Consider the following 25,300-nt stretch of genomic DNA (forward strand, 5'->3'; position numbering starts at 1 on the left):
CCCCCCGCCGCCGCCGCCGGGGCCCCCGCGTCCCCCCACACCGCAAGATGGCGGCCGGGAAGGGCCCGCAGCCGGAAGTGACGCCGCACCGCACGTCCCGCCCAGCCCTGGCGGCGCGCGCAGCCCCAACGGAGAAAGGGAGGAAGAGGCGGAGCCCCGGCGGCGGAGATAGAAAGAGGCAGGGAGGGGGGCAGGCCGGGTAGGCCTCTAACGGGACGCCGTCGCCATAGTAACGGGCGCTTCCCGTCCCGGGCGGAAGGGGCGGACGCCATCTTTGAACATAGAGACGCCCCTAAAGATGAGGAACATGTGCGGCGAGAGCGGCCCGGCGCCCGGCAATCACGGAGAATGGCTCTCGGCGAGGAAAGAAGGGCACCGCTGCTTTATAGCGGCCCCTGCAGGAGGGCGGGAGAAAAGCCTGAAAAAGATAATCTTTATTGTGATATTTTTTTTTTACCGTGGGCACAGCGGCACACATCAAAAATGAAATTTAGTTGCCCGCTCTCAAATTGTGCTGAGATTAGAAGATGCGTTGACCCGGGATCGGGTTACAGCTGCAGACTGGGCTGATAGGTGGAGAGCCCAAAGGAATTTGCAGCAGATGTTTGACTGATTGTAGGCTGCAACCAGCAATCCCATCGTTAAAACTAAAGCATCCCAAACCGGCATCTTAACATAAAACAACAGCCTGACATCTCAACGTAGTTTAGCCTTGCGGTGCACTGCCCAGTGTCGCTTGTTGCGTGATTGAAATTTGGACGCTCGGCAACGGATTCAGACTTACGACGGTGGCAGAGTCCTGGGGTCGTGCGATCCCCTTTTGCGACCTTCCAAGCAGCAAAGTCATGTCTCACTTAGCAAAAGAGACGATGGGCCCTATTTGTGGTTGTAAGTCAAGAGAGGCTGGCTCAGACTCATCCCCCCACCGCGTTGAACACACTCTGGGTCTCCCCAACCCAAATCTGTTGTGTTACAAAACCACACCAGATTGCAAAGGAGTCAGCAGCCTGCCCTCTCCCGTTCTGCAAAGGACTTCCCTCACCCTGTGTGAGAAATTGCCCAGCTGAGTCAAGAAACCACAAACGCATCAGATCCATCGTCCACACCCCTCCAGGTCCTGTCTTTGCATTGAAAAGGAGAAAAATTCAACCTCTGGCGTCGCAGAGATCCGCCCGGCCAGATGTGTTGCAACAGCTATTGGTGACAGCTTTTGGGGGGGGGCTAACACTTCAGCCCCCCACCCCACCTCGGGGCACCTTATTAAAAAAACCTCCAAACCCACTAAGCAGCCAGTCCTTTGGGTTTTTTTTGAATTTGTAAGCTTTACGCTTACACGCTCTTAGCAACCGTCCTGGGAAATGCCCTTTGGGAGCCAGCTTTTCAGATTCAAGTATGTTAAAGAAGAAAAAGTGCTAAAAGCCTCAAATCTCAATTGGATGAGCATGGCCTACTTTTCTGGCAGCCAGAGAAAGTGGTGATGCTCCTGGGCCTAAGGTCGTGAAGGTGCGAAGGGCCTCATTTCCTGCCTGTATTAATATTTATGGTTATTTTTCCCAGCTCCTATAGGCATCTAGGTTGTCCCCGACTTAGGGCTACAGTCGACCCCAAAATTTATGTTGCTAAATGCGTTTTGCCGCATTTTACGACTTTTCTTGCCACAGTGGTTAAGGAATCACTGCACTTGTTAAGTTAGTCACACAGTTGTAAAGTGAATCGGGCTTCCCCATTGGCTTTAGAACAGAATAGAGCTGGAGGGGACCCTGGAGGTCCTCTAGTCCAGCCCCCTGCTCAAACAGGGGAACCTTTGCTTGTTAGAAGATCGCAAAAGGGGATCACGTGGCCCTGGGATGCCGCGACCGTCATAAATATGAGACAGTTGCCAAAGATCTGAATTTGAATCCCCTGACCATGGTGATGCTGCAACGGTCATCAGCGTGAAAAACCGTCATAAGTCCCTTTTTTTTGGGGGGGGGGTGTCGCTGTAATTTCAAACAGCCACTAAATGAACTGTGGAAAGTCGAAGAATTGCTGTAGTTTTGTGATTGCAATTCGGTGTTTAATTGATTTTGCCACCCTTCAATCTCCAGCATCACTTATTTGAGGTGGCTTGAATAAACAAACAAAAACCCTCCAAGGCTAATTCTACCACATCGACTTTAAAAAAAGAAAAAGAAAAATCTCTTTTATCAACCTCCCCTCATTTAAACCATTTTAAGGCCATCCCGCTTAGTCTGTAAATAGCCTTTCCATTTCAGCATCTTTGTCTCTTGACTTGGAGACTAAAAAAAAACGCTTTTAAGGCAAGCAGTGATTTATTTATTTTTGCCGGGTGGGGGAGGGGTGTGTGGGGCGATCCCTGACTCCCCCAGCTCTTGGGAGAATCCAAGCCAGCAGAAGGAACTGCCCCCTCCCCTTCCAGCGCCAAGGGGGATGGCGTCTTCCTTGCTGCGTCAAACAGAGGCGGTGATGCCAAGGCCTTGGCGAGGATACCTAACGTAGAGAAGCCAGAAGCACCGGCAGGTCCAGAGAACAAGCAGCTTGGCCTCCCTTTTTCCTGCGCTTTGGGGTGGAGGAGGAGGAGGAGGAAAAAGAAGAGGAGGAGGAAGAGGAAGTCTTTGGGACTGCCCACCGCTGCACGGTGCAGCTGCCCCAGAGACGTTTCAGCACCACGGAGAGCGCAGCAGAAGCGGCGCTTGGGTTTCAGCACCACGGACAGCGGCGCGGTGGGGAAAGCCGCCCCCCCCTTTTTTTGAAGCGGGGAGGGTAGGCAGAGTAGAAGGACGACGCCCCCACCCACCTTGGAGACACACACACACACACACTTTCCCTGCCCTCCACCCACCCTCCTCTTATTGGAGCCTAAGCTGCTGAAGGCCCCCAGGGGGTGAAAAGGGATGCTCCTTCCGAAGAGAACAAGATGAACCCATCCTCCATGGCTCTCCTCGCCTGCCTCTGCCTCCTGGGGATCCTGAGAAGTGAGTGTGTGGTTTATCGGCACCCCTTCGTTCCCGTGAATCCAGGCTTTTGTTTGAAATGGGGAGGAGGGCCTTCTTTGTTTTCCCCTACCCAGAGGGAGCAGAAGAGGGTAGCCTATTCCAAAGGGAAGAGAATGGCTATTGTTGGTGGGCTCCAAGACCCCTCAGTGACTCAATTAACTTAAGGACTCTAGCAGCTAGGCCCTCTTTCCCCTTCTCCCTGGGGTTCGAAACGGGAAGGCCATGTCCTAAAAAAAGAATAGAATAGAATAGAATAGAATAGAATAGAATAGAATAGAATAGAATAGAATAGAATAGAATAGAATAGAATAGAATAGAATAGAATAGAATAGAATAGAAGAATATAGATTAGAAAATAGAATAGAATAGAATAATGGAATGAAGAATAGAACAGAATAGAATAGAACAGAATATAGAACAGAATATAGAATAGAACAGAATATAGAACAGAAGAGAATAGAGTAGAATAACAATAAAATAGGAATAGGAATAAGGATAGAATTCTTTATTGGCCAAGTGTGTAGACACACAAGGAATTTGCCTCTGGTGGAGAAACTCTCACCGTATATGCAAAGCAACAGAATCCTCATTATCACCACCATCACCATGATCCCAGTAAGAGGGTGGGAGTAAAGAAGAGAACAAGAAGGAAATACTACAGCCATACTACATGGTTAAATATACCTAAATTGCACTGTGAGAATTACATATTTTGCAGATTGACAGCGCAAGGTGGGGGGGAAGCTGTCCCTCAAGAGGGAAAATAACCGGTAGGATCCAAGGAGAGACATCTTCTGATCATCACCTTTCAATAAATAGATCCAAGCAATGGAGGATTCCCTCCAGTGATCTTGCTAAACCGATTGCATCTTTTAGCTGCCAGGGGATAATCTGGATTTCTCCCTTGAAGATAGGGTGACTTTGATAGGATCAACCAACCCGTCACACCACCAGTTCTTAAGGGACCTTGGAGATCTTCTACTTGTTCCCGGGGATGGGTCTTCCTGCTGTCCTTCTGCCCTCGTCCGCTAGGCGAGAGTTAATCCAAGGGGCCAGCTTGGGCTCTTGACGTCCAGGATATGAATGATGGGACTTGTAGTACACCCTTTCAGGAGAGTAACCTCTCTCCTTGCTTCAAATCAAGGGAGTTAAGAAAGATGCCAGGTTTTCCTAGGACGGCAACCATCCTTAACTGCATCATTTCAACCGGTTTGAACAGGATTTTGTTTTATATTTTAGAGAATCGTAAGAGAATCCTTACGATTGGAGAGAACCTTAAGGGACCTTGGAGGTCTTCTAGTCCAGCTCCGAAGGAAAACCTTCGGGCAAATGGCTGTCTAACCTTTGCTCAAAACCCAGAGTCCCAGGAACCAGTTCGTGGTTCAGCTGCTCCCCAGCTCTCCCAGTAAGGAAATATCGTATTTCCAGTTTGCTTCAAGTTGGCCTCAAGTTTCTCTTCTTTCAGCTGAACAGGCCCAGTTTTTAGACCCTTCCTCCTAGGGTGAAACCCCCAAGCCCCTCACTCTCTCTCCGTCATCCTTCTCATCTCTCTTCCTCGGTATCCTTTCATCGGGGCAACCCAAACTGGATCAGAGAGACTAAGGTTTGGTTCCAGTGGGTTCTCAGACAAGCTGGGATCCACTTGAGGGCTTTTGATTCCAGCATTTTTAGATTTCCTGCCTTGGAAGGATCAAAAACCCCATTGCTGATTTTGTGGCTATTGCGCAGGCAAAATTTCTTCAGGCAAAGAGGCTCCTTGGGGGGGGCGGGCTGTAGAAAAAAAAAGGGGGCTGGGGGTCCTGGCTCAAGAGGTGGATTCCTCTGCATCTTTTTCCTGAAATTCGAATGACGCTGCCTCTTTTGGCAAGCAGAACAGAGAGCGGCAGAGAGATTACTCACAACGGCCACTGGGGAATTCCAAAGAGATGAGAATCGGATTGCCGGAGAATATAAACGAACTGTTCCCTGGTTCCCCAACGTATTCCAGGGCAGCTATTTTGGGAAGGGAATTTCGGCTCTGCCCTGATTCTCTCAGACTCTTCTTCGCTAACAAGGTCAATGAAGCCTCCAGCCTCAGAGGCAGTCTACCTTCCGCTGTTACTCCAAAACAGCGAGACGGGTGGTGTATACGTTTAATGAATAATAGATTAATAATAATAATAATAATAATAATAATAATAATAATAATACATCAAAAATACACTTAAATACACTTAGATTACAAATCGGTGAAATACCACAATATTTAAAACAGTGAGCTAGTCTGTAAAACCTAATAGAGACCTTTCTTTTTATCCATCCAAAGATACAATTTGTTCCAAATTCTATAATAGTCTGATTGATCTTTATTCTTTAATTCCAAAGTTAATTTGTCCATTTCAGCGCAATCCCAAATTTTCCTAATAACCTCTTTTTGTCCTGGGATCTCATTCTTTTTCCATTTTTGCGCAAATGATATTCTAGCTGCTGTGATAATATGGATCGTTAAGTATAGCACATCTTTAGGATATTTCTCTTTCGTGATTCCCAACAAGAAAAGTTCTGGACTAAACTCCAGATCTTGTTTCAATATTTCTTTCAGCCAAATCCAAATCATTCTCCAAAATTTTTGTGTTTTACTGCAAGACCACCACGTGTGGAAGTATGTGCCTATCTCTTCAGAACACTTCCAACATTTGGGAGATGCTGTTGTGTACATTTTTGCTAAGCGGGCTGGGGGAAGATGCCATCGGTAAAACATTTTAAATAAATTTTCTTTATACGATGAGGCCAGTGTTATCCTTTTATTCCTATCCCAAATTGTTTGCCAAGTATCTAGGTCGATGTTATGTCCTAAATTGTTAGCCCAGGTCAACATGGGGTCTTTCACTTGCTCTTCAAACAGCTTATATCCCAAAAGTAATTTATAAAAATTCCTTATTTGTTTAGAGTCCGGTCCCAATAATATTTTGTCCAATGCTGTTTCAGAGGTATATATCCCCCATTCATTTTTATCCTTCCTAAATCTCGATTGGATTTGTAAGTAGGCCCACCAATCGAGTTTTATACCTTGTAATTCTAGTTCATTCCTAAGTTTCAAATCCCCCTCCTCATTCAGAATATCCTTGTATGAGATTATGTTACCCAAATCAAACAGATTTGGGTAAACTATCGCTTCAAGGGTGGATAGCCAGACCGGTATTTTGGTGTAATTGTGAGATCTAATTTTTTTCCAAGTATTAAGTAGCGCTTGCCTGATCCGGTGTCTTTGAAAATGCGAGAAAAGACCTTGTTTCTCCGTCCATAGGAAAGCATGCCAGCCATATTGCAAATCGTGACCCTCTAAAGTTAATAGTCTTCTATTTCTCAAGATTACCCATTCTCTAATCCAGCTCAGGGCCGCGGCGTGGTAATATAATTCCCAGTCTGGCAATCCAAAACCCCCATTTTCCTTCGTGTCTTGTAAATATTTCAATTTAATTCTTGGTTTTTTCCCCTGCCAAATAAAATTTAGTGATAATTTATCCAAATTTTGAAAAAATTTAGAGTCGAGTTGAATTGGGATATTCTGAAACAGAAACAGGATTTTAGGCAGAATATTCATCTTAATGACAGCGATTCTTCCCAATAATGAGAGTTTTAGGTTTCCCCATCTTTCCAGATCACCTTTTATTTGGTTCACTACATTATCATAATTATCCTTTTTGAGTGAAGTGCATCTAGCCGTAATGTTAATCCCTAGATATTTTATTTTCTTGACTATTTCTATATCCATGATTTCGGCCAGATTACCTTTTTGTTTATTGGTCATATTTTTAACAATCATCTTGGTCTTATTTCTATTTATTCGCAGTCCGGCAACCTCACCATATTTAGATAATTCTTCCAATAGCTTTGGTCCCGTCTGACATGGATCCTCCATAATAAAAACCAGATCGTCCGCGAAAGCTTGCAATTTAAAGGTTTCCTTTTTAATGGTTAATCCTTTTATCTTTGGGTCGTTTCTTATAGTTCTCGTTAATACTTCAAGAGTCAATATAAACAGCAATGGTGATAAGGGGCAGCCTTGCCGTGTTCCCTTTTGAATTTGAAACTTGCTAGATGCTTCCCCATTAATAATTATTTTTGCTTCCTGATTGTCATAAATTGCCCTAATTATATTTATAAATTTTTCACCCATATTCATAAAGCTAAGCTGTTGGCACAAAAAAGACCATTTAACATTGTCAAATGCCTTTTGGGCGTCTAAGAAAAGTAATGCCATCTGTTGTTCGCTATGTAATTCATAGTACTCCAATGTATCTAATATTATTCTAATGTTGTGCTTAGTGTGTCTCTTAGCGAGAAAACCATTTTGATCTGCGTGTATGAAATCATTCAGAAATCGTTTCAATCGTTCCGCTATAATTGATGTAAATATCTTGTAGTCCGAGTTAAGAAGTGATATGGGTCTGTAATTTTGGATTAATGTATGGTCTGTGTTATCTTTCGGAATAAGGGTTATGTTTGCCTCTAGCCAAGATTTAGGCGTCCTTGCGCCTTCTAATACTGCGTTAAATACCTCCACTAGGGGTTGAGCTAGGATATTTTGTAATTCTTTATAAATTTCTGATGGAAGACCGTCGGGTCCCGATGCTTTATTATTCTTTTGTGCATTAATAGCTTTTATCACCTCAGATAGTCGAATTTCCTCGTTTAACATATTTCTGGTATCTTCTGTGACCTTAGGTAGTTTGGCTCTTTGAAAATATTCCTCCATTTTCTCCACACTTGCCTGACTATCTTCTTTGTATAAACGTTCGTAAAATTCCTGGGCTATAATTTTTTTTTTTTCCTCCTGGTGGAATATTCTCCCTTCCTCATCTCGTAGTTCGTGAATCCAGTTTTTCCCCTTTTGTTTTCCCAATTTATATGCGAGCCACCGGCCCGGTTTATTTGCATTTTCAAAAAAATTTTGTTTCGTGTTTCTCAATTGTTGTGCTAATTTCTCTTTGTCTAGAATGTTAAGTTTGTGTTTAATCAGATCCATAGATTGCTTGATATTCTCTTTTTGTGGATCTTGTTGGAGTGTAACTTCTAAGCTCTTATATTCCTCTTCTAATCTTTCCCGTTGTTGTCTTTTCCCCTTATTTTTATATACCATATATGCCCTCGCTACCCCTCTCATCATTGCCTTAGCTGTATCCCAATTGTTTTGTACTGAGGTGTCTATAGCTTTATTTTCCTTAAAGAAAAAACTTAGTTCTCTCTCCATCTTAGATTTGAATTCGTCTTCTTTTAAAATTGCTCTTTGAAGCGTCCATCTGGGTATTTTTTTGGAACCTTTCCAGATAAGTTTAATAGGATTGTGATCTGCCCAAGTACCTGTCGCTATATGTACCTCGTCTATTTCTGAACTAATTTCTTTCGTCATCCATACCATGTCTATTCTAGACCATGAGTTATGTCGGTTGGAGTAATATGTATATTGTCTAGCCTTACGATTTCTTTCCCTCCAGACATCTTGGATATTTAGTTCCTCAGCCAAGTTAAGAAAAGATCTCGGTAGAGTTCTTCTCTTCTTTTTCCTAAGCGTCTTTCCCATATAATCCAAATTTATATCTAGGATAGCATTAAAATCTCCTATTAAACAAATCTCCTCATAATCAATGCTACATATCTTATTGTGAAGTGTTTTGAAAAATTGTTCTTGGTTATGGTTTGGGGCATATATCTCTACCATCATGACCTTCCTGTGATTTATTATAACCTCGACTATCAGTATTCTACCCTCTTTATCGTTATAAATTTGTTTTGCAGTCAATTTTGGGTTTACATATAGTGCCACTCCTCTCTTTTTCTTGTGTCGGTCTAAGGAAACGAATAGGTTCCCTATTCTTGGTTGTACTAACAAATATTTTTGTTGTTCCTTTATATGGACTTCTTGTATTGCCACGATATCCAATTGTTGGTGAATAAGCCTATTAAAAAATTTCCGCCTTTTCACTGGCGAATTCAATCCATTAATATTCACAGACATAATACTACACTCACCTCCCTTCATCTTACTTATTTCTGGTTTTTGTGGATCTCGTGATTCGGGGCTCTCTCTCTTCCTTGTCTCTAGTTCCATGTTTCTCTGTTAACTCACCGGATTTGTTCCTTCTATCCTCTGTAGCTAAGATCTTCCCATCCATTGCCACACGTATTGTATCTCTTTCTCTTACCTCCCTTCCATCTTGATCTTCTAAATCTACTTCCTCTTGGCTATGGAAGTGGCGTTTGTAAAAATCTTCTGCCTTCTCTATCGTGTCCAGTCTATGCCTTCTATCCTGCCACGTAACTAGAATACCCTCTGGAGTTAGCCATCTAAAGTTTACATTTTCTCTTATTAGTTTGGATGTTAAGAATTGATAGCCGCGTCTCAGATCCCTCATCCTTTTAGGTATCTGTTTAAGGATGGTGATTGGTTGGCCCCGAAATTCTAATGGTTCCTCTCTAGATCTATGCAGAAGCTCATCCCGAATTGATTTTTTAACTAACCTTACATGTACTTCTTTTGGGAGGTTGTGCCTTCTCGCATAATTAGTTTGGACCCTGTATGTTTCATCAATTTCCGCCAGCATTTCCTCCTTCCCTACACCGAGTGCCTTTGCCATCAGTTCGGCCATCATGACCAACAGATCTTCCCCTCTTTTTTCTTGAACGTTCTGGAAGCGTAGATAATGAGCAGCCTTTTCTGCTTCCAGAAAAATGACTGTTGTTTCTAATTCCTTATTAGCCTGAAGGAGTGTTTCATTTAAATCATCTACTCTCTTTTCCTCTTTTTCCATTCTAGCTTCCATATCTTGAAGTCTTTGTTCATTTTTGACTAATTGCTGTTGAATCCCTTCAAATTTATCATCTATCGCTTGGATTTTCCCCTTTAATTCACCAGTGTCGTTTCTTATTTGGCCTATTTCTCTCTTCATCTCCTCGTGGTTTTTGGCCATTGCCTCGTGTAGGTTTTGCAAAAGGGCATGTAAATCTTTAAAGGAATTCGAGTTAGATCTTTCCCTTTGCAGCATATCCTCTATAGATTTCTGATTAGAGGGACTTGAGGCCATCCCCTGTCCCTGTGCTGCCGCCTTTTTGCCAGCGCTAGGCTTAGTTGCTCCCGAGATACTTGTCATGTTTCCCCAATTATAACAGCGTTTTATCAATGTATAATACCCTGAGTCTTATATAAACCTTTTAACTCTATGACAAAAGATATATAAAACAGTTACCACCAGATACTTATTACCAACTAAGCAATTTATATAATAGAATTCTATAGTATGAATATAATCAAAGTCACGTTCTTCTTCTTTTTTCCCCCCCCCCCCGTTTCCGGCGCAGGAATTGGCACCTTTTCCGTCTTCCTCTGCTGTCAAAGACCAGTAGGTGTCCCACTAAACAAACCTCCAGTTACTAAATTGCTATATCAAATGGCCGCCCGTGACAAGTAGAGTAGAATTTCAAAAGTTTCAAAAGTTCACAAATTCAAAATTTACCAGGATAGACCAGACTAGACCAAGCTGATCGCTTTCCACGCCCGACAATCCAGAGTTCAGTCTCTAAGGCTCCAAAGCTCAGACTTTGACCTGTTGTAGCTTTTCTCCAGCTAGAATACAGTCATATAGTCTTCGGCTTTCTTTCCCTTGCTGTTTTTGCCAAACGCCTCCCTCAAGACTTCTATCGCCGCTTATTCCCTCTCCGTGAGGCTCCCACTTCGAACCAGTACCTCTTTCACAAGCGCTTCCTATTTAATATTCGGATACACTCTCCGTCAGCTCCGCTCTACCGTTGTCCCGCTGCTTACGTGCTAGCTCCGTCCCTCTGTCAGATCTTCATGTCGGCCATTACTGGCCTCCTTCTCCCCGGTTCGCTCGCATCAGACTTTCTCCGGATCTTCAACACGAACCGCCGCTCATGAAGGTTCTCCGGGCTGCCTGCAACTTCGGATGTCCCTACAGGACCTCCTGAAGCTCCGAAAAGCCCCCGCGAACACTGGGTGAGAGGTTGTGCGTGGAGAGAGCTCCGTTCACACAGCCGCCCGCTCTGACAGTTGGCTCCGCTGTTTAAATATATATATATTTAAACATTGTAGACAAAAAGGTTTGTCAGCTCGCTGGTACTGTGTCCAATGTTTTTAAATAATAAATTTAATAAAAAAATTTTAAAAATAAAAAAAAAATAATAATAATAATAATAATAATAATAATAATAATAATAATAATAAAATTTCCAGGCTGGAAATTAAAAAAGAGAGAAAGAGGGGGGAGAGAGAGAGAGAGAAAGGGGGAGAGAGAGAGAGAAAGGAGAGAGGGAGGGAGGAAGAGAGAAAGAAAGAGGAAGTGAAGGAGGGAGAGACAGAGAGAGAGAAAGGGGGACATAAACAGAGAGAGAAGAGAGAGGGAGGGAGGGAGGGAGGGAGTTTTTGTACAATAGAGCCAAGTTCTAATCCTGCCCGCATGCTCCAGTTTGGGAGATCTGAATTCGGAGCCTGCCAGAAGGTGGCAGCTTTTACTGGCTTCTAATAATTAATTTAATTTAATTTAATAATTTAATTTGTATACCGCCCTTCTCCCGAAGGACTCAGGGCGGTGAACAGGGCAATACATAATAAAAAACAGGATACAAAAATTAAAAAGTGATTAAACAACTATGCCCGTAGTAATTAATACATGTTAAAAGTTAAAAGTTAAAAAGTTCTAACGGACCCCGCGTGGTTGGCAGGGGGTCTCGGGACCGACACGGAGGAACGGCTGGTGGAGCATCTTCTAGATCCTTCCCGGTACAACAAACTCATCCGCCCGGCCACCAATGGCTCCGAGTTGGTCACGGTGCAGCTGATGGTATCCCTGGCCCAGCTCATCAGCGTGGTTTGTATGGGTTCCGTTCTTCTTTTTTTAATGCCCCACATTTAATCTTTCTCATAAAGATCTCCAAGACGGATCTTTCACCTTTTCAATACAGAATGCAAGGCTGTCACCAGGCATAGCAGTTCTTCCTTCTCCTATTTCCCCACAACAACCCTGGGAGGTGGGTTGGGCTGAGGGAGAAGGAATGGCTCAATGTCACCCAGCCGGCTTTCATGGCTAAGGCGGGACTAGAACTCGCCGTCTCCTGGTGATGGGCCCAGAGTCACCCAGCCAGCTTCCATGCCTAAGGAGGGACTAGAATTATAACCGCAATTCTGCCCATCAGAGGCTGTTTGAATTAGAAACCTGCTAGACTTGGGGGCGGGGAACCTGATATTGGGGTTTGCCTACTGTCCGGATCATGCCTGTTCACCCACTCTCTTTTTTGGGGGGGGGATTATTTCCTATCCTCCCTCCCATTTCTATTTGTAGCACGAACGAGAGCAAATCATGACTACGAACGTATGGTTAACGCAGGTAAGACCCGTCCCTCCTTTTCCAGGCTCACGCAGATAAACGTACCTCTAAGGCGTGTGTGTGTGTGTGTGTGTGTGTGTGTGTGTGTGTGTGTCTTCAAACGTGGCCCTTTGATGACTTGCGGACTTCAGCTCCCAGAATTCCTCAGCCAGGCACGCGTGGAGTTGAAGTCCACCAGTCGTAAAAGGGCCACGTTTGAAGACCCCTGTGCTCTAAGGCTTGGGCAAATCGGTTGCACAGAACGGATCGATGCTTAAGGACCAGAGAGCGGGGAGGGGACACCGGGAGGCCATCTAGACTAACCCCTCGATGAGCGGCAGGGTCCGCGAGGCAGAACTCTGAAGCAAGGTCTTCTTCCTCAGAGGCTTGTTCTTCGGGGGGGGGGGGAAGAGCTTTGACTTCTCCGGAGGACACCTCTCTCCCAAGACCACTGTTGGTTCTCCAGAAGGTCCTCTGCACGTTCCAACTTGTCCGAGCCAAAGTTTTGAGGAAGGCAGCCCAAAGCCAAGAGCGGGAGACGGGGAGTTGGTAGGTGGGACCCGTCACGAACTTGAGCGACAGCCTCAAGAGGAGGGCTTTGTGGTCTCCACCCCTCCAGGAATGGGAAGACTATCGCCTGACGTGGAACCCGGAAGAGTTTGACGACATGAAGAAGGTGCGGCTGCCTTCCAAACACATCTGGCTGCCAGATGTGGTGCTTTACAACAAGTAAGTCGCCAGGAGGGGGTTACTCCTAAGCCACGAGAGGCAAGCTAGGGGCTCGGGTGAGCGGCGTTGGCGCAGCGGTTAGAGTGCAGCACTGCAGGCTACGTCTACTGACTGCCTGCAGTTGGGCGGTTCGATCCTGACCAGCTCAAGGTTGACTCAGCCATCCGTCCTTCCGAGGTCGGTAAAATCAGGACCAAGATTGGGGTGTGGGGGGGAATCAATATGCTGACTCTGTAAACTGCTTAGAGAGGGCTGTAGAGAACCATGAAGTGGTATTTAAGTCCAAGTGCTATTGCCCTCCCTCCCTTCCTTCCCTTCCCCGTAGTTAGAATGCAGCATTGCAGGCTAATTCTGCCCACTGCCATCAGTTCAATCCTGACAGGCTTAAGGTTGACCCAGCCTTCCAATCTTCTGAGGTCAGTAAAATGAGGACCCAGATTGTTGGGGTCAATACACTGACTCTGTAGACCTCTTAGAGAGGGCTATAATCCATCCATCCTTCCTTCCTTCCTTCCTTCCTTCCTTCCTTCCTTCCTCCCTTCCCTTTCCTTCCCTCCTTCCCAGCTGACTCTATAAACTGCTTAGAGAGGGGCTGTAAAGCACCGTGAAGCGATATACAAGTCTAAGTCAGGGGTCTTCAAAATTGGCCCCTTTATGACTTGTGGACTTCAACTCCCAGAATTCCTCAGCCAGCGTGCACTGAATTCTGGGAGTTGAAGTCCACAAGTCATAAAGGGGCCAACTTTGAAGACCCCTGCTCTAAACGCTGTTGCAGTCGCCCTTTGACTTCTGCTCTTCCCTGTCTCCAGTGCGGATGGCATGTACGAGGTGTCCTTCTACTCGAACGCGGTGGTCTCCTACGACGGGAGCATCTTCTGGCTCCCTCCGGCCATCTACAAGAGTGCTTGCAAGATCGAGGTCAAGCACTTCCCCTTCGACCAACAGAACTGCACCATGAAGTTCCGCTCCTGGACCTACGACCGGACGGAGATCGACCTGGTGCTGAAGAGCGAAGTGGCCAGCTTGGATGACTTCACCCCCAGCGGCGAGTGGGACATCATCGCTCTGCCGGGACGGCGCAACGAGAACCCCAACGACTCGACCTACGTGGACATCACCTACGACTTCATCATCCGCCGGAAGCCGCTGTTCTACACCATCAACCTAATCATCCCTTGCATCTTGATCACCTCCTTGGCCATCTTAGTCTTCTACTTGCCCTCCGACTGCGGGGAGAAGATGACGCTCTGCATCTCGGTCCTTCTGGCCCTCACCGTCTTCCTGCTCCTCATCTCCAAAATTGTGCCGCCCACCTCCTTGGACGTGCCCTTGGTCGGCAAGTACCTGATGTTCACTATGGTGCTGGTCACCTTCTCCATCGTTACCAGCGTCTGTGTGCTCAACGTCCACCACCGTTCCCCCACCACCCACACCATGCCCCCCTGGGTCAAGGTGGTCTTTCTGGAGAAGCTGCCCACCTTGCTCTTCCTCAAGCAGCCCCGCCAGAGCTGCGCCCGCCAGCAGCTGCGGCAGAAGCGGCAAAGCCAGGAACGGGCGCTGGGCGGCTTCTTCCTCCAAGGAGGGACCCGCTCCCGCACCTGCTACGTCAACCCGTCCACCGTCAAGAAGTTTGCGACCAGGAGCAGCAGCGGCGGGCAGACCTTCACCGAAAGCTCTGATGGGGTCAACGGATTTCGGGAGCCGCTGGGCCAAGCGGCGCCCGATCAGGAAGCCTGCTGCTGCGGGCTGGAGGAGGCGATTGACGGGGTGCGCTTCATCGCCGACCACATGAAGAGCGAAGACAACGATCAGAGCGTGAGTCCACCAAGGGGTCGGTCATAAAGCGAGCACCTCTGCTCCGATGTCGTGCAGTGTCATTTTTGGCTTCGTTGGAGGCCGTTCCTAGACTTGTAGAACTCCACCTTGGCGGCTTTAAGAGCGATGGACTTCAACTCCCAGAATTCCTCAGCCAGCATGCAATTTGTGGCATAGAAATCTGGGAGTTGGGAGTCCATACCTTATAGAGCTGGGAATTCTGGGAGCTGAAGTCCAAAGCTCTTAAAGTTGCTAAGGGTTGAAAAACAGCATTCTAGAAGTTTCAAAGTCTCTAATCAGCAGCGTAAAGTGATGGAGCCAGTTTGGTGTAGTGTTGAAGATGCTGGCTCGGAAACCGGGCGATCGTGAGTTATAGTTCTGCTTTGGGCATGAAACCAGCTGGGTGACCTTGGGTTTCTCAATTCCTCTCCTAGGCAGGAAACAGTGGCCAAATCTTTTGGGGAAATGTTACCAAGAAAACTCCCGTTAAATCATTTTTTTAAAAAAACAACAACACATTCACGAAAAATAGCACCCCCTAAGCAGAATTTTTTGGCGTGCTGAAAGAAATTGCAATTAGTTTTAGCCTTACTTTGGCCCAAATAAGCCAAGATGATAACCATCGCCGCCACTAGAGGGGGGTCGGAGGCAGCTTCCAAGAAGATCCACTAGAGGGCGCTAATCTCTGTTCGTTGTCCCCTTTGTAGGTCAGCGAGGACTGGAAATACGTAGCCATGGTGATTGACCGTCTCTTCTTGTGGATCTTCATTTTTGTCTGCGTCTTCGGCACCATCGGGATGTTCCTCCAGCCTCTCTTCCAGAACTATGCCACCAACTCCCTCTTGCAAATAAACCATAATTAGCCCACTTCCCATGGTGGCTAAGGGTGGTCGTCTTCTGCATCAGGAGGGAGAAAGGGACGCCCCCCGTGGTTCCTCCCAGGGAACACCATCTCATGGCGCTACCAAGAGGGGACCAAAGACCTTGAACCCAGCCATCTCTTGGCCCTTGGTGGAAGGCTAGGGAGACAGACAACTTGAGGAGAACCTCAACAAATTCTGGAAGGGGTTCTTTGTTGCTCTGGAAAAGCCTGTTGACCAACGGGATGACCTGGTCAAGCTGCTGAGCAGACCTCCTTGCAACGGGGGTGTCCAGTCACACATCCCTGCCCTATGGGGACCAGCTTGAGTAGCAAGGAACAGCCGAGAGAGAAGTTTCTCCTAGCCAAGGTGGTCAAACCATATCCCTTGCTACCCTTAGGCCCTACTAAGAAGTGGCTCTTGGGAGGATGGGTGGTTTCCCCAAACCTTTTCAGGAGCAAGCTGGTCCCACCAAGGATGGAAGACCTCCATTTTGGAGGAGGAGGAGGAGATGGACCAAGGGTGGTGGAGACACTTCCTGCAGTTTCAGGAAGTGCCGTTGGGCATTGTAGATTAGTCCTTCTCTCCAAAATAAACAAACCATGGCTTAGAGACCAGTTATGGGGTATTAGCTCCCAACTCAGGAAATATATATATATATATATATATTTATGTTTATATCCATCTTTCCTGGATGTCTCCATGAAGCTGCAAGAAGAATGGGTTTTGCAGCGGCAAATTAGCTGTTACCGAATGATCTACAGGTAGTCCTCAGCTTACCGACCACAATCGGAATCAGAATTTACACGCTAAGCAAGGCGGCGGTTAAGCAAGCCGCACTCGCTTTTACCACCATTTTGTTTTGCTGAATCAAGCAAACCTGGCTTCCCCTGTCGACCTTTGCTTGTCAGGTGGTCTCAAAAGGGGATCACACGACCCCGGGAGCCATCGTTAAATACAGCGGATGCTGCGATGGTCATAAGCGTGAGGATAAGTCATAACTTCCTCCCCCCCCCAGCAGTATTGTAAACTCTGTAAGAGTCGCAAAACAAAATCAACGTAAGCTGAGGATGATCTGTATTTGATTTTTTTAAAAAAAAATTCTTCTGGGCAGGATAAACAGGCAGGTGAGGTTCGCTTACCTGCTCAGGGGGACGCAAGTCTGAAGCGAAGAGAAAAAAATGATTGGGTAGGCAACCTTGGCTCTTTTATGACTCGTGGACTTGAACTCCCAGAATTCCTGAGCCAGCTATAGTCATAAAAGAGCCAAGGTTGCCTACCCGTTAACCTTGACTGTCTTCCCGTCCTCCTATCCTCTGACCAATGCTAGTTTTGAAATAACAATAAAATAGATCACATAGACGGGCACTCTTGTCTTTTGATGATGCTGTTATGGGTGGGTATTGGGGGGGTCATGTGGGGAGGGGGAAATTGGTGGCGAAGCTCATCCAGTTTGCAATGAAGTCATGGGGAGAGGGAAAAAAAAATCCGCAAGCGATCGGTTAATTTTGGCCCAGTGGAAAAGGGCCAAGAGCATGGTTGCCGTAAACCAGGCTTTCTCGACTGTGGGAACTTTTTAAGATGCTTGGGACTTCAACTCCCAGAATCCCCAGCCAGCATGCTTTAAGGCCCATGAACTCCCAATTCCCAGGAATCCTACAGGCTTTAGGGAAGTCCCTGGAATCTGAAATCTTACTCAAGAGGTTCAAAAACCATTTGGGGTCCCCCCCCCCGCCCGCCACCGATTGTGAGAGATTTTCTCAAAGAGATTTGGAGAGTTCGTATTTTTTAAAAAACTTTTCTTTTCTTTCCCATTTTATTTTACAAAAATATGTCTTGCCATTTGGGGTTATTGCCAAACCTGCCCAAGCCAAGTCCCCAGGAAAGAAAGAGTCTCAAGTCCATTGGGTTGAAGCAACAGGTTCTTTTATGAAGGGTTATAGGTGGCAGTAAAAACAAGGCAAGGTCTGAGTACAGATTTTTACAGATTTTTCCCAGGTTCGTGGGCTTCTCCCCTGACCAGAAAATCAATGTTCAATAGATCCCGGCTTGATGTTGTGAGAACCACGTTGATTGTAGGTGCATCGTGAACATTTCCACATCTCGAAGGGGCGGAAACTAGCTGCTTAGCCGCCCCCCCCAGGTTCCTGTCAATGTTCACCCTCCCCACTGCACAGCTTCTCCAATTTTCTCTACCAACCCCCCTCCCTTTATGACATGATGCCAGCAAGCCTAAAGCACAATGAAGGTGGCAGAGCTGACATTTAATAACAATGTTAACAATAATAAATTATATTAACATTAATATTAACTAACAATATTAACAGTAATATTAACATTAACAACAATATTAACAACAGTAACAACATTAACAATAAAATTGGGAAGGACCTTGGAGGTCATCTAGTCCAACCCTCTGCTGAGGCAGCATACCCTATACCAGGGGTCTTCAAACTCGGTCCCTTTTATGACACGTGGACTTCAACTCCCAGGCACGCTGGCTAAGGAATTCTGGGAGTTGAAGTCCACGAGTCATAAAAGGACCAAGTTTGAAGACCCCTTGCCCTCTACCATTTCAGACAAATGGCTGTCCAGTCTCTTCTGAAAAACTTCCAGTGTTGGAGCATCCACAATTTCTGGAGGCAGGTGGTTCCACTGACTAATTGTTCTCGCTGTCAGGAAGTTTCTTAGTTCTAGGTTGCTTCTCTCCTTGGGCCAGCTTGACAGGGATGTTAGTCCTGGAAAAAAAGAAAATAGGAAAACACCACTTAGATTGGATTCATTGGGATTTATCCAGCTATTCTCTACGGAACGGAGGTTGGGGGAGCCCTGGGGGCTTCCCCGGGTGCCTTTTTACAGAGGCACATATAGGGCAGCTAGGCACATAAGGGCTCAACTCAGCCAGGGCTGGCCAGGCATCTGGTGCAGCCCGAGTCCCGAAGGGCCATTAAGCCCTGGAGGATGGCACCACCAACTCTATGGGGATGGCTACTGGGATTATGGGGCGACTTACCAAGAGGTGCTTGTCCGAGTCGGTGTCGCTCTCCACCGGGATGGACAGACTTCGCGTGCCTTCGTTAGTTGATAGGGTGAACGCAACGGCTTCGACTCCCTCCAGCGCTGTTCCTCTGGTTCTCGCGGCTGGCTTCTCCGGTTCCTTGCAGGTCCCAGGGCTGGTTTTGGGACTGGTCCCGCAGCTCAGCAATCGGTGCTCAGGGCCCCTTTTCCGCCCTTAAAACAAGCTGTGGAGCGTCGCCATGGACTTTGCTTGCCTTTGGCTTCAAGGCTTTTTTCTCTTTTCCAGTGTCCTGGGAGATGCAGGTGGCTGTAGACGTCGCTGCTTAGCCTGCCTTGGAAACACTCGATCAACGTGTCCCATGGCCGGCCAGCCAAATTCTTGGGCCTAGGAAGCCTCAGGACTCTGGCCCCGGCTGATAGTCTTTATTCACTTCGTTCTCTGAGCTTGTGGGTTGGTTTCCGCACGTTTCATTACCAGGCTAGCTAACACCTTCGGCAGAGTTGAGCAGATGTCCGTGTTCTGTTTATAAGGGCTTCCGATTAGGGTGTGTCGAGTGAGGGTCTTGTGATGGGTCAGGTGGGTGTGTCGAGTGAGGGTCTTGTGATGGGTCAGGTGGGTGTGTCGAGTGAGGGTCTTGTGATGGGTCAGGGGTGGGTGTGTCGAGTGAGGGTCTTGTGATGGGTCAGGGGTGGGTGTGTCGAGTGAGGGTCTTGTGATGGCTCAGGGGTGGGTGTGTCGAGTGAGGGTCTTGTGTGAGTCATCAGTGAGAGAGGCTTGTGATGGGGAGGTTACATCAGGTCAGCGTCATTGGGAGGTGAACTGAGAGGGTGGAGGGGGGTTGCATAGGTTGGTTGGGGGTCAGTGCTGTCCAGAACCAAACACAAGACACAAAATCAACTGTAACGACTGCAATCAATTCTACGTTGGACAAACATCACATCAGCTAAACAACAGGATCCACGAACACCGGCTGTCAAACACCACAATCCCAAATCCTTCATCTCTACCCACAGCAACACCAAACAACACCAGTTCGAATGGAGCAACACTAGACTTATTGGCTAGGCTGCCACCCGCCACGCTCATGAGTTCATCGAAACCTGGCACTCCACAAGCAATTCCGTCAATACACACTTGGACCTACAACCAGCCTACGAACCCCTCAGAATCCAAATCAACTGCACAGAAAACCAGAGACAGCACTGAACCCCCAAACCAACCCACACAACCCCCCCTCCTCCCCAACACCAGTTCACCTCTCAATGACTCTGAGTTGATGTATCCTCCCCATCACAAGCCTCTCACTGATGACTCACACCTGACCTGTCACAAGACACTCACTTGACACACCTACATCGGAAGCCCTTATAAACAAAACACGGACATCCGCTAAACTCTGCCGAAGGTGTTAGCTAGCCTGGTAATGAAACGTGCGGAAACCAACCTCCTGCTTCCCTGCACTTTGCATGAGCCCCAAACTCCACTTCCCCATTTTGGTGGTATTTCAGACCTCATGCAAACCGCAGTAACGGCAGCAGAAGCGCCAGACTGCACCACCCAAGGGCCACCTGTGGGAAGCAAAACATCTTGGGGGGGTTGGACACCCTCTTTGCAGGAGAAGAACCTAGAACCATCGCCATGGCCAGAGTTACTCCAGGCAAGCAAAACAGCCACACCTACCATTAAAATAGGCCGTTGAGCTCTTTTTTCTGGTTCTAAGAACTATCGCCATAGCCAAGCTTACGCCAGGCAAGAAAACTATAAAATCTAGCATGTCAACAGCCACACCTACCATTAAAATGGGCCATTGACCTCTACTTTTTGGTTCTAAGAACCATTGCCAAAGTTACGCCAGGCAAAAAAAACTATAAAATCTAGTATGGGTCAACAGCCACACCTAGCATTAAATTGAGCCGTTGAGCTCTACTTTTTGGTTCTAAGAACCATTGCCAGTTACGCCAGGCAACAAAACTATAAAATCTAGCATAAGTCAACAGCCACACCTAGCATTAAAATGGGCCATTGACCTCTACTTTTTGGTTCTAAGAACCATTGCCAAAGTTACGCCAGGCAAAAAAAACTATAAAATCTAGTATGGGTCAACAGCCACACCTAGCCGTTGAGCTCTACTTTTTGGTTCTAAGAACCATTGCCAGTTACGCCAGGCAACAAAACTATAAAATCTAGCATAAGTCAACAGCCACACCTAGCATTAAAATGGGCCATTGACCTCTACTTTTTGGTTCTAAGAACCATTGCCAAAGTTACGCCAGGCAAAAAAACTATAAAATCTAGTATGGGTCAACAGCCACACCTAGCCATTGAGCTCTACTTTTTGGTTCTAAGAACCATTGCCAGTTACGCCAGGCAACAAAACTATAAAATCTAGCATAAGTCAACAGCCACACCTAGCATTAAAATGGGCCATTGTCCTCTACTTTTTGGTTCTAAGAACCATTGCCAAAGTTACGCCAGGCAAAAAAACTATAAAATCTAGTATGGGTCAACAGCCACACCTAGCATTAAAATGGGCCATTGACCTCTACTTTTTGGTTCTAAGAACCATTGCCAAAGTTACGCCAGGCAAAAAAACTATAAACTCTAGTATGGGTCAACAGCCACACCTAGCATTAAATTGAGCCATTGAGCTCTACTTTTTGGTTCTAAGAACCATTGCCAGTTACGCCAAGCAACAAAACTATAAAATCTAGCATAAGTCAACAGCCACACCTAGCATTAAAATGGGCCATTGACCTCTACTTTTTGGTTCTAAGAACCATTGCCAAAGTTACGCCAGGCAAAAAAACTATAAAATCTAGTATGGGTCAACAGCCACACCTAGCATTAAAATGGGCCATTGACCTCTACTTTTTGGTTCTAAGAACGATCGTCATGGCCAAAGGTACACCAGGAGAGCAAGTCAACAGCCACACCTAGCATTAAAATGGGCCGTTGAGCTCTACGTTTTGGTTCTAAGAACCATCACCATGGTCAAAGTTACACCAGGCAAGAAAACAAATAAAATCTAATTTAACTCAACAGCCACACATAGCATTAAAATGGGCCGTTGATCTCTACCTTTTGGTTCTAAGAACCATCGCCATGGCCAAAGTTACACCAGGCAAGAAAACTATAAAATCTAGCATACGTCAATAGCCGCACCTAGCATTAAAATGGGCCATTGACCTCTACTTTTTGGTTCTAAGAACGATCGTCATGGCCAAAGGTACACCAGGAGAGCAAGTCAACAGCCACACCTAGCATTAAAATGGGCCGTTGAGCTCTACGTTTTGGTTCTAAGAACCATCACCATGGTCAAAGTTACACCAGGCAAGAAAACAAATAAAATCTAATTTAAGTCAACAGCCACACATAGCATTAAAATGGGCCGTTGATCTCTACCTTTTGGTTCTAAGAACCATCGCCATGGCCAAAGTTACACCAGGCAAGAAAACTATAAAATCTAGCATACGTCAATAGCCGCACCTAGCATTAAAATGGGCCATTGAGGTCTACTTTTTGGTTCCAACAACCATCGCCATGGCCAAAGTTACGCCAGGCAAGGAAACTATAAAATCTGTTAGTCTCCTTTACTGTATATGTCATCATGTTAAAACGCATCACATTTACTTTTGCTGCTAAGAAGTCAGACTGGTACTGTAGTGGCAACTGCTGGAGGGAGGGAGGTCATCCAAAAGGACTCCCTTCCAGTCGGAGTACTGAGGGTACTCAGGTCCTGGAGGAGGCTTGTAGCCAGGTGCTCTTGACTCCTCCAGGGTCTTTTGCCCTCATTACTCGCTCAAGGACTGAAAGGGTCACCCAGTGGAGCCCCAGAGGTTGTCCAGTGTGAGTCTCCCAGGGTGTGCGTGTGTGCAGGGACCGAATGAGACAGGGATCGGCTGACTCCCAGGCTCATTGAGTCTGAGTGTGAGAGACTGGGAGCTCAGGGATTGAACAACCTCCAATGTAGGGGCATCACCCCCATCTCCAAGCTGTGTTGGTATGAAGAATATTTTTGAGGCCTTCTCATTAGGTTTTTGTGGTTGTTGTTTTTTTGCAAAACTTCACTAAAGCAAGCCTTACGACATGTTGCCAACAGTACCTGTCAGGCTTCTTGGCTAAATGAGGTGTGTATAGTTAATGAAAATGACTTACCCCCGATGTCTTCAGTCTTGATTGATGCCACGCAGCCGGTGCCACAAATCATCTTCTTTGGGTGCTAAGAGGTCTGACTGGTACTCTACTGGCAACCGATGGAGGGAGGGAGGGAGGTCATCCAAAAGGACTCCCTTCCAGTCGGAGTACTGAGGGTACTCAGGCCCTGGAGGAGGCTTGTAGCCAAGTGCTCTCGACTCCTCCAGGGTCTTTCGCCCTCATTACTCGCTCAGGGACTGAAAGGGGCACCCAGTGGAGCCCCAGAGGTCGTCCAGTGTGAGTCTTCCAGGGTGTGCGTGTGTGCAGGGACCGAATGAGACGGAGTGGATGACTCCCACGTCCATTCAGTCTGAGGGTGAGAGACTGGAAGCTCAGGGATTGAACAACCTCCAGTGTAGGGGCATCGCTCCCATCTCCACGCTACGTTGGTAAGGTTTTTGGAGTAATAAGCCACGTGTTGCCAGCAGTACCTGTCAGGCTTCTTGGCTAAATGAGGTGCGTGTGTATAATTAATGAAAATGACTTACCCCCGATGTCTTCAGTCTTGATTGATGCCAATCAGCCGTTGCCACAAATCATCTTCTTTGGGTGCTAAGAAGTCTGACTGGTACTCTACTGGCAACCGATGGAGGGAGGGAGGGAGGTCATCCAAAAGGACTCCCTTCCAGTCGGAGTACTGAGGGCACTCGGGCCCTGGAGGAGGCTTGTAGCCAAGTGCTCTCCACTCCTCCAGGGTCTTTCGCCCTCATTACTCGCTCAGGGACTGAAAGGGGCACCCAGTGGAGCCCCAGAGGTCGTCCAGTGTGAGTCTTCCAGGGTGTGCGTGTGTGCAGGGACCGAATAAGACGGAGTGGATGACTCCCACGTCCATTCAGTCTGTGTGTGTGACTGGAAGCTCAGGGATTGAACAACCTCCAGTGTAGGGGCATCTCTCCCATCTCCACGCTGCGTTGGTAAGGTTTTTGGAGTAATAAACCACGTGTTGCCAGCAGTACCTGTCAGGCTTCTTGGCTAAATGTGTGTATGATGAAACTGACTTACCTTTGATGTCTTCAGTTTTCACTGATGCCATGCAAGGAGTGCCTCTGAAATAATAAAAAAATCAGTATCACCAAACGAGTTAAATTGGGTCATTGAGCTCTTCTTTCCGGTTCTAAGAACCATCGCCAGGGCCAAAGTTACGCCAGGCAAGAAAACTATACAATCTAGTATAGGTCAACAGCACACCTACCATTAAATTGGGCCGTTGAGTTCTACGTTTTGGTTCTAAGAAACATTGCCATGGCCAAAGTTATGCCAGGCAAGAAAACTATAAAATCTAGCATAAGTCAACAGCTACACCTAGTATTAAAATGGGCCGTTGAGCTCTATGTTTTGGTTCTAAGAACCATCGCCATGGCCATTAGGCCAGGCAAGAAAACTATAAAATCTAGTATAGGTCAACAGCCACACCTAGCATTAAATTGAGCCATTGAGCTCTACTTTTTGGTTCTAAGAACCATTGCCAGTTACGCCAGGCAACAAAACTATAAAATCTAGCATAGGTCAACAGCCACATCTAGCATTAAAATGGGCCATTGACCTCTACTTTTTGGTTCTAAGAACCATTGCCAAAGTTACGCCAGGCAAAAAAACTATAAAATCTAGTATGGGTCAACAGCCACACCTAGCATTAAAATGGGCCATTGACCTCTACTTTTTGGTTCTAAGAACCATTGCCAAAGTTACGCCAGGCAAAAAAACTATAAAATCTAGTATGGGTCAACAGCCACACCTAGCCATTGAGCTCTACTTTTTGGTTCTAAGAACCATTGCCAGTTACGCCAGGCAACAAAACTATAAAATCTAGCATAAGTCAACAGCCACACCTAGCATTAAAATGGGCCATTGACCTCTACTTTTTGGTTCTAAGAACCATTGCCAAAGTTACGCCAGGCAAAAAAACTATAAAATCTAGTATGGGTCAACAGCCACACCTAGCATTAAATTGAGCCATTGAGCTCTACTTTTTGGTTCTAAGAACGATCGTCATGGCCAAAGGTACACCAGGAGAGCAAGTCAACAGCCACACCTAGCATTAAAATGGGCCATTGACCTCTACTTTTTGGTTCTAAGAACCATTGCCAAAGTTACGCCAGGCAAAAAAACTATAAACTCTAGTATGGGTCAACAGCCACACCTAGCATTAAATTGAGCCATTGAGCTCTACTTTTTGGTTCTAAGAACCATTGCCAGTTACGCCAGGCAACAAAACTATAAAATCTAGCATAAGTCAACAGCCACACCTAGCATTAAAATGGGCCATTGACCTCTACTTTTTGGTTCTAAGAACCATTGCCAAAGTTACGCCAGGCAAAAAAACTATAA

At 46.4% G+C, this 25,300-nt stretch overlaps 1 protein-coding gene and 1 long non-coding RNA gene across 2 annotated transcripts; one reads left to right on the forward strand and one right to left on the reverse strand.

Annotated features, from left to right (window-relative positions):
• Positions 1-2,932: 2,932 nt before the first annotated feature.
• CHRNB2 (cholinergic receptor nicotinic beta 2 subunit) lies at positions 2,933-15,762 on the forward strand (the record flags this gene model as incomplete). Its single annotated transcript, XM_081340114.1, has 6 exons — positions 2,933-2,975; positions 11,715-11,860; positions 12,332-12,376; positions 12,975-13,084; positions 13,894-14,899; positions 15,607-15,762. The coding sequence occupies 6 exons, from the start codon at positions 2,933-2,935 to the stop codon at positions 15,760-15,762; spliced, it is 1,506 nt and encodes a 501-aa protein (XP_081196240.1).
• Positions 15,763-17,668: 1,906 nt separating this feature from the next.
• On the reverse strand, positions 17,669-20,806 carry LOC308675549. Its single transcript, XR_014028153.1, has 2 exons — positions 18,773-20,806; positions 17,669-18,497 (listed from the first exon to the last, which is right to left on the reverse strand). It is a non-coding gene; the product is annotated as an uncharacterized lncRNA (long non-coding RNA).
• Between the last annotated feature and the right edge of the window lie 4,494 nt (positions 20,807-25,300).

The sequence above is a fragment of the Vipera berus genome, assembly GCF_964194415.1.
Source record: "Vipera berus genome assembly, chromosome: 16".
In the NCBI taxonomy this organism is placed as follows: domain Eukaryota; kingdom Metazoa; phylum Chordata; class Lepidosauria; order Squamata; family Viperidae; genus Vipera; species Vipera berus.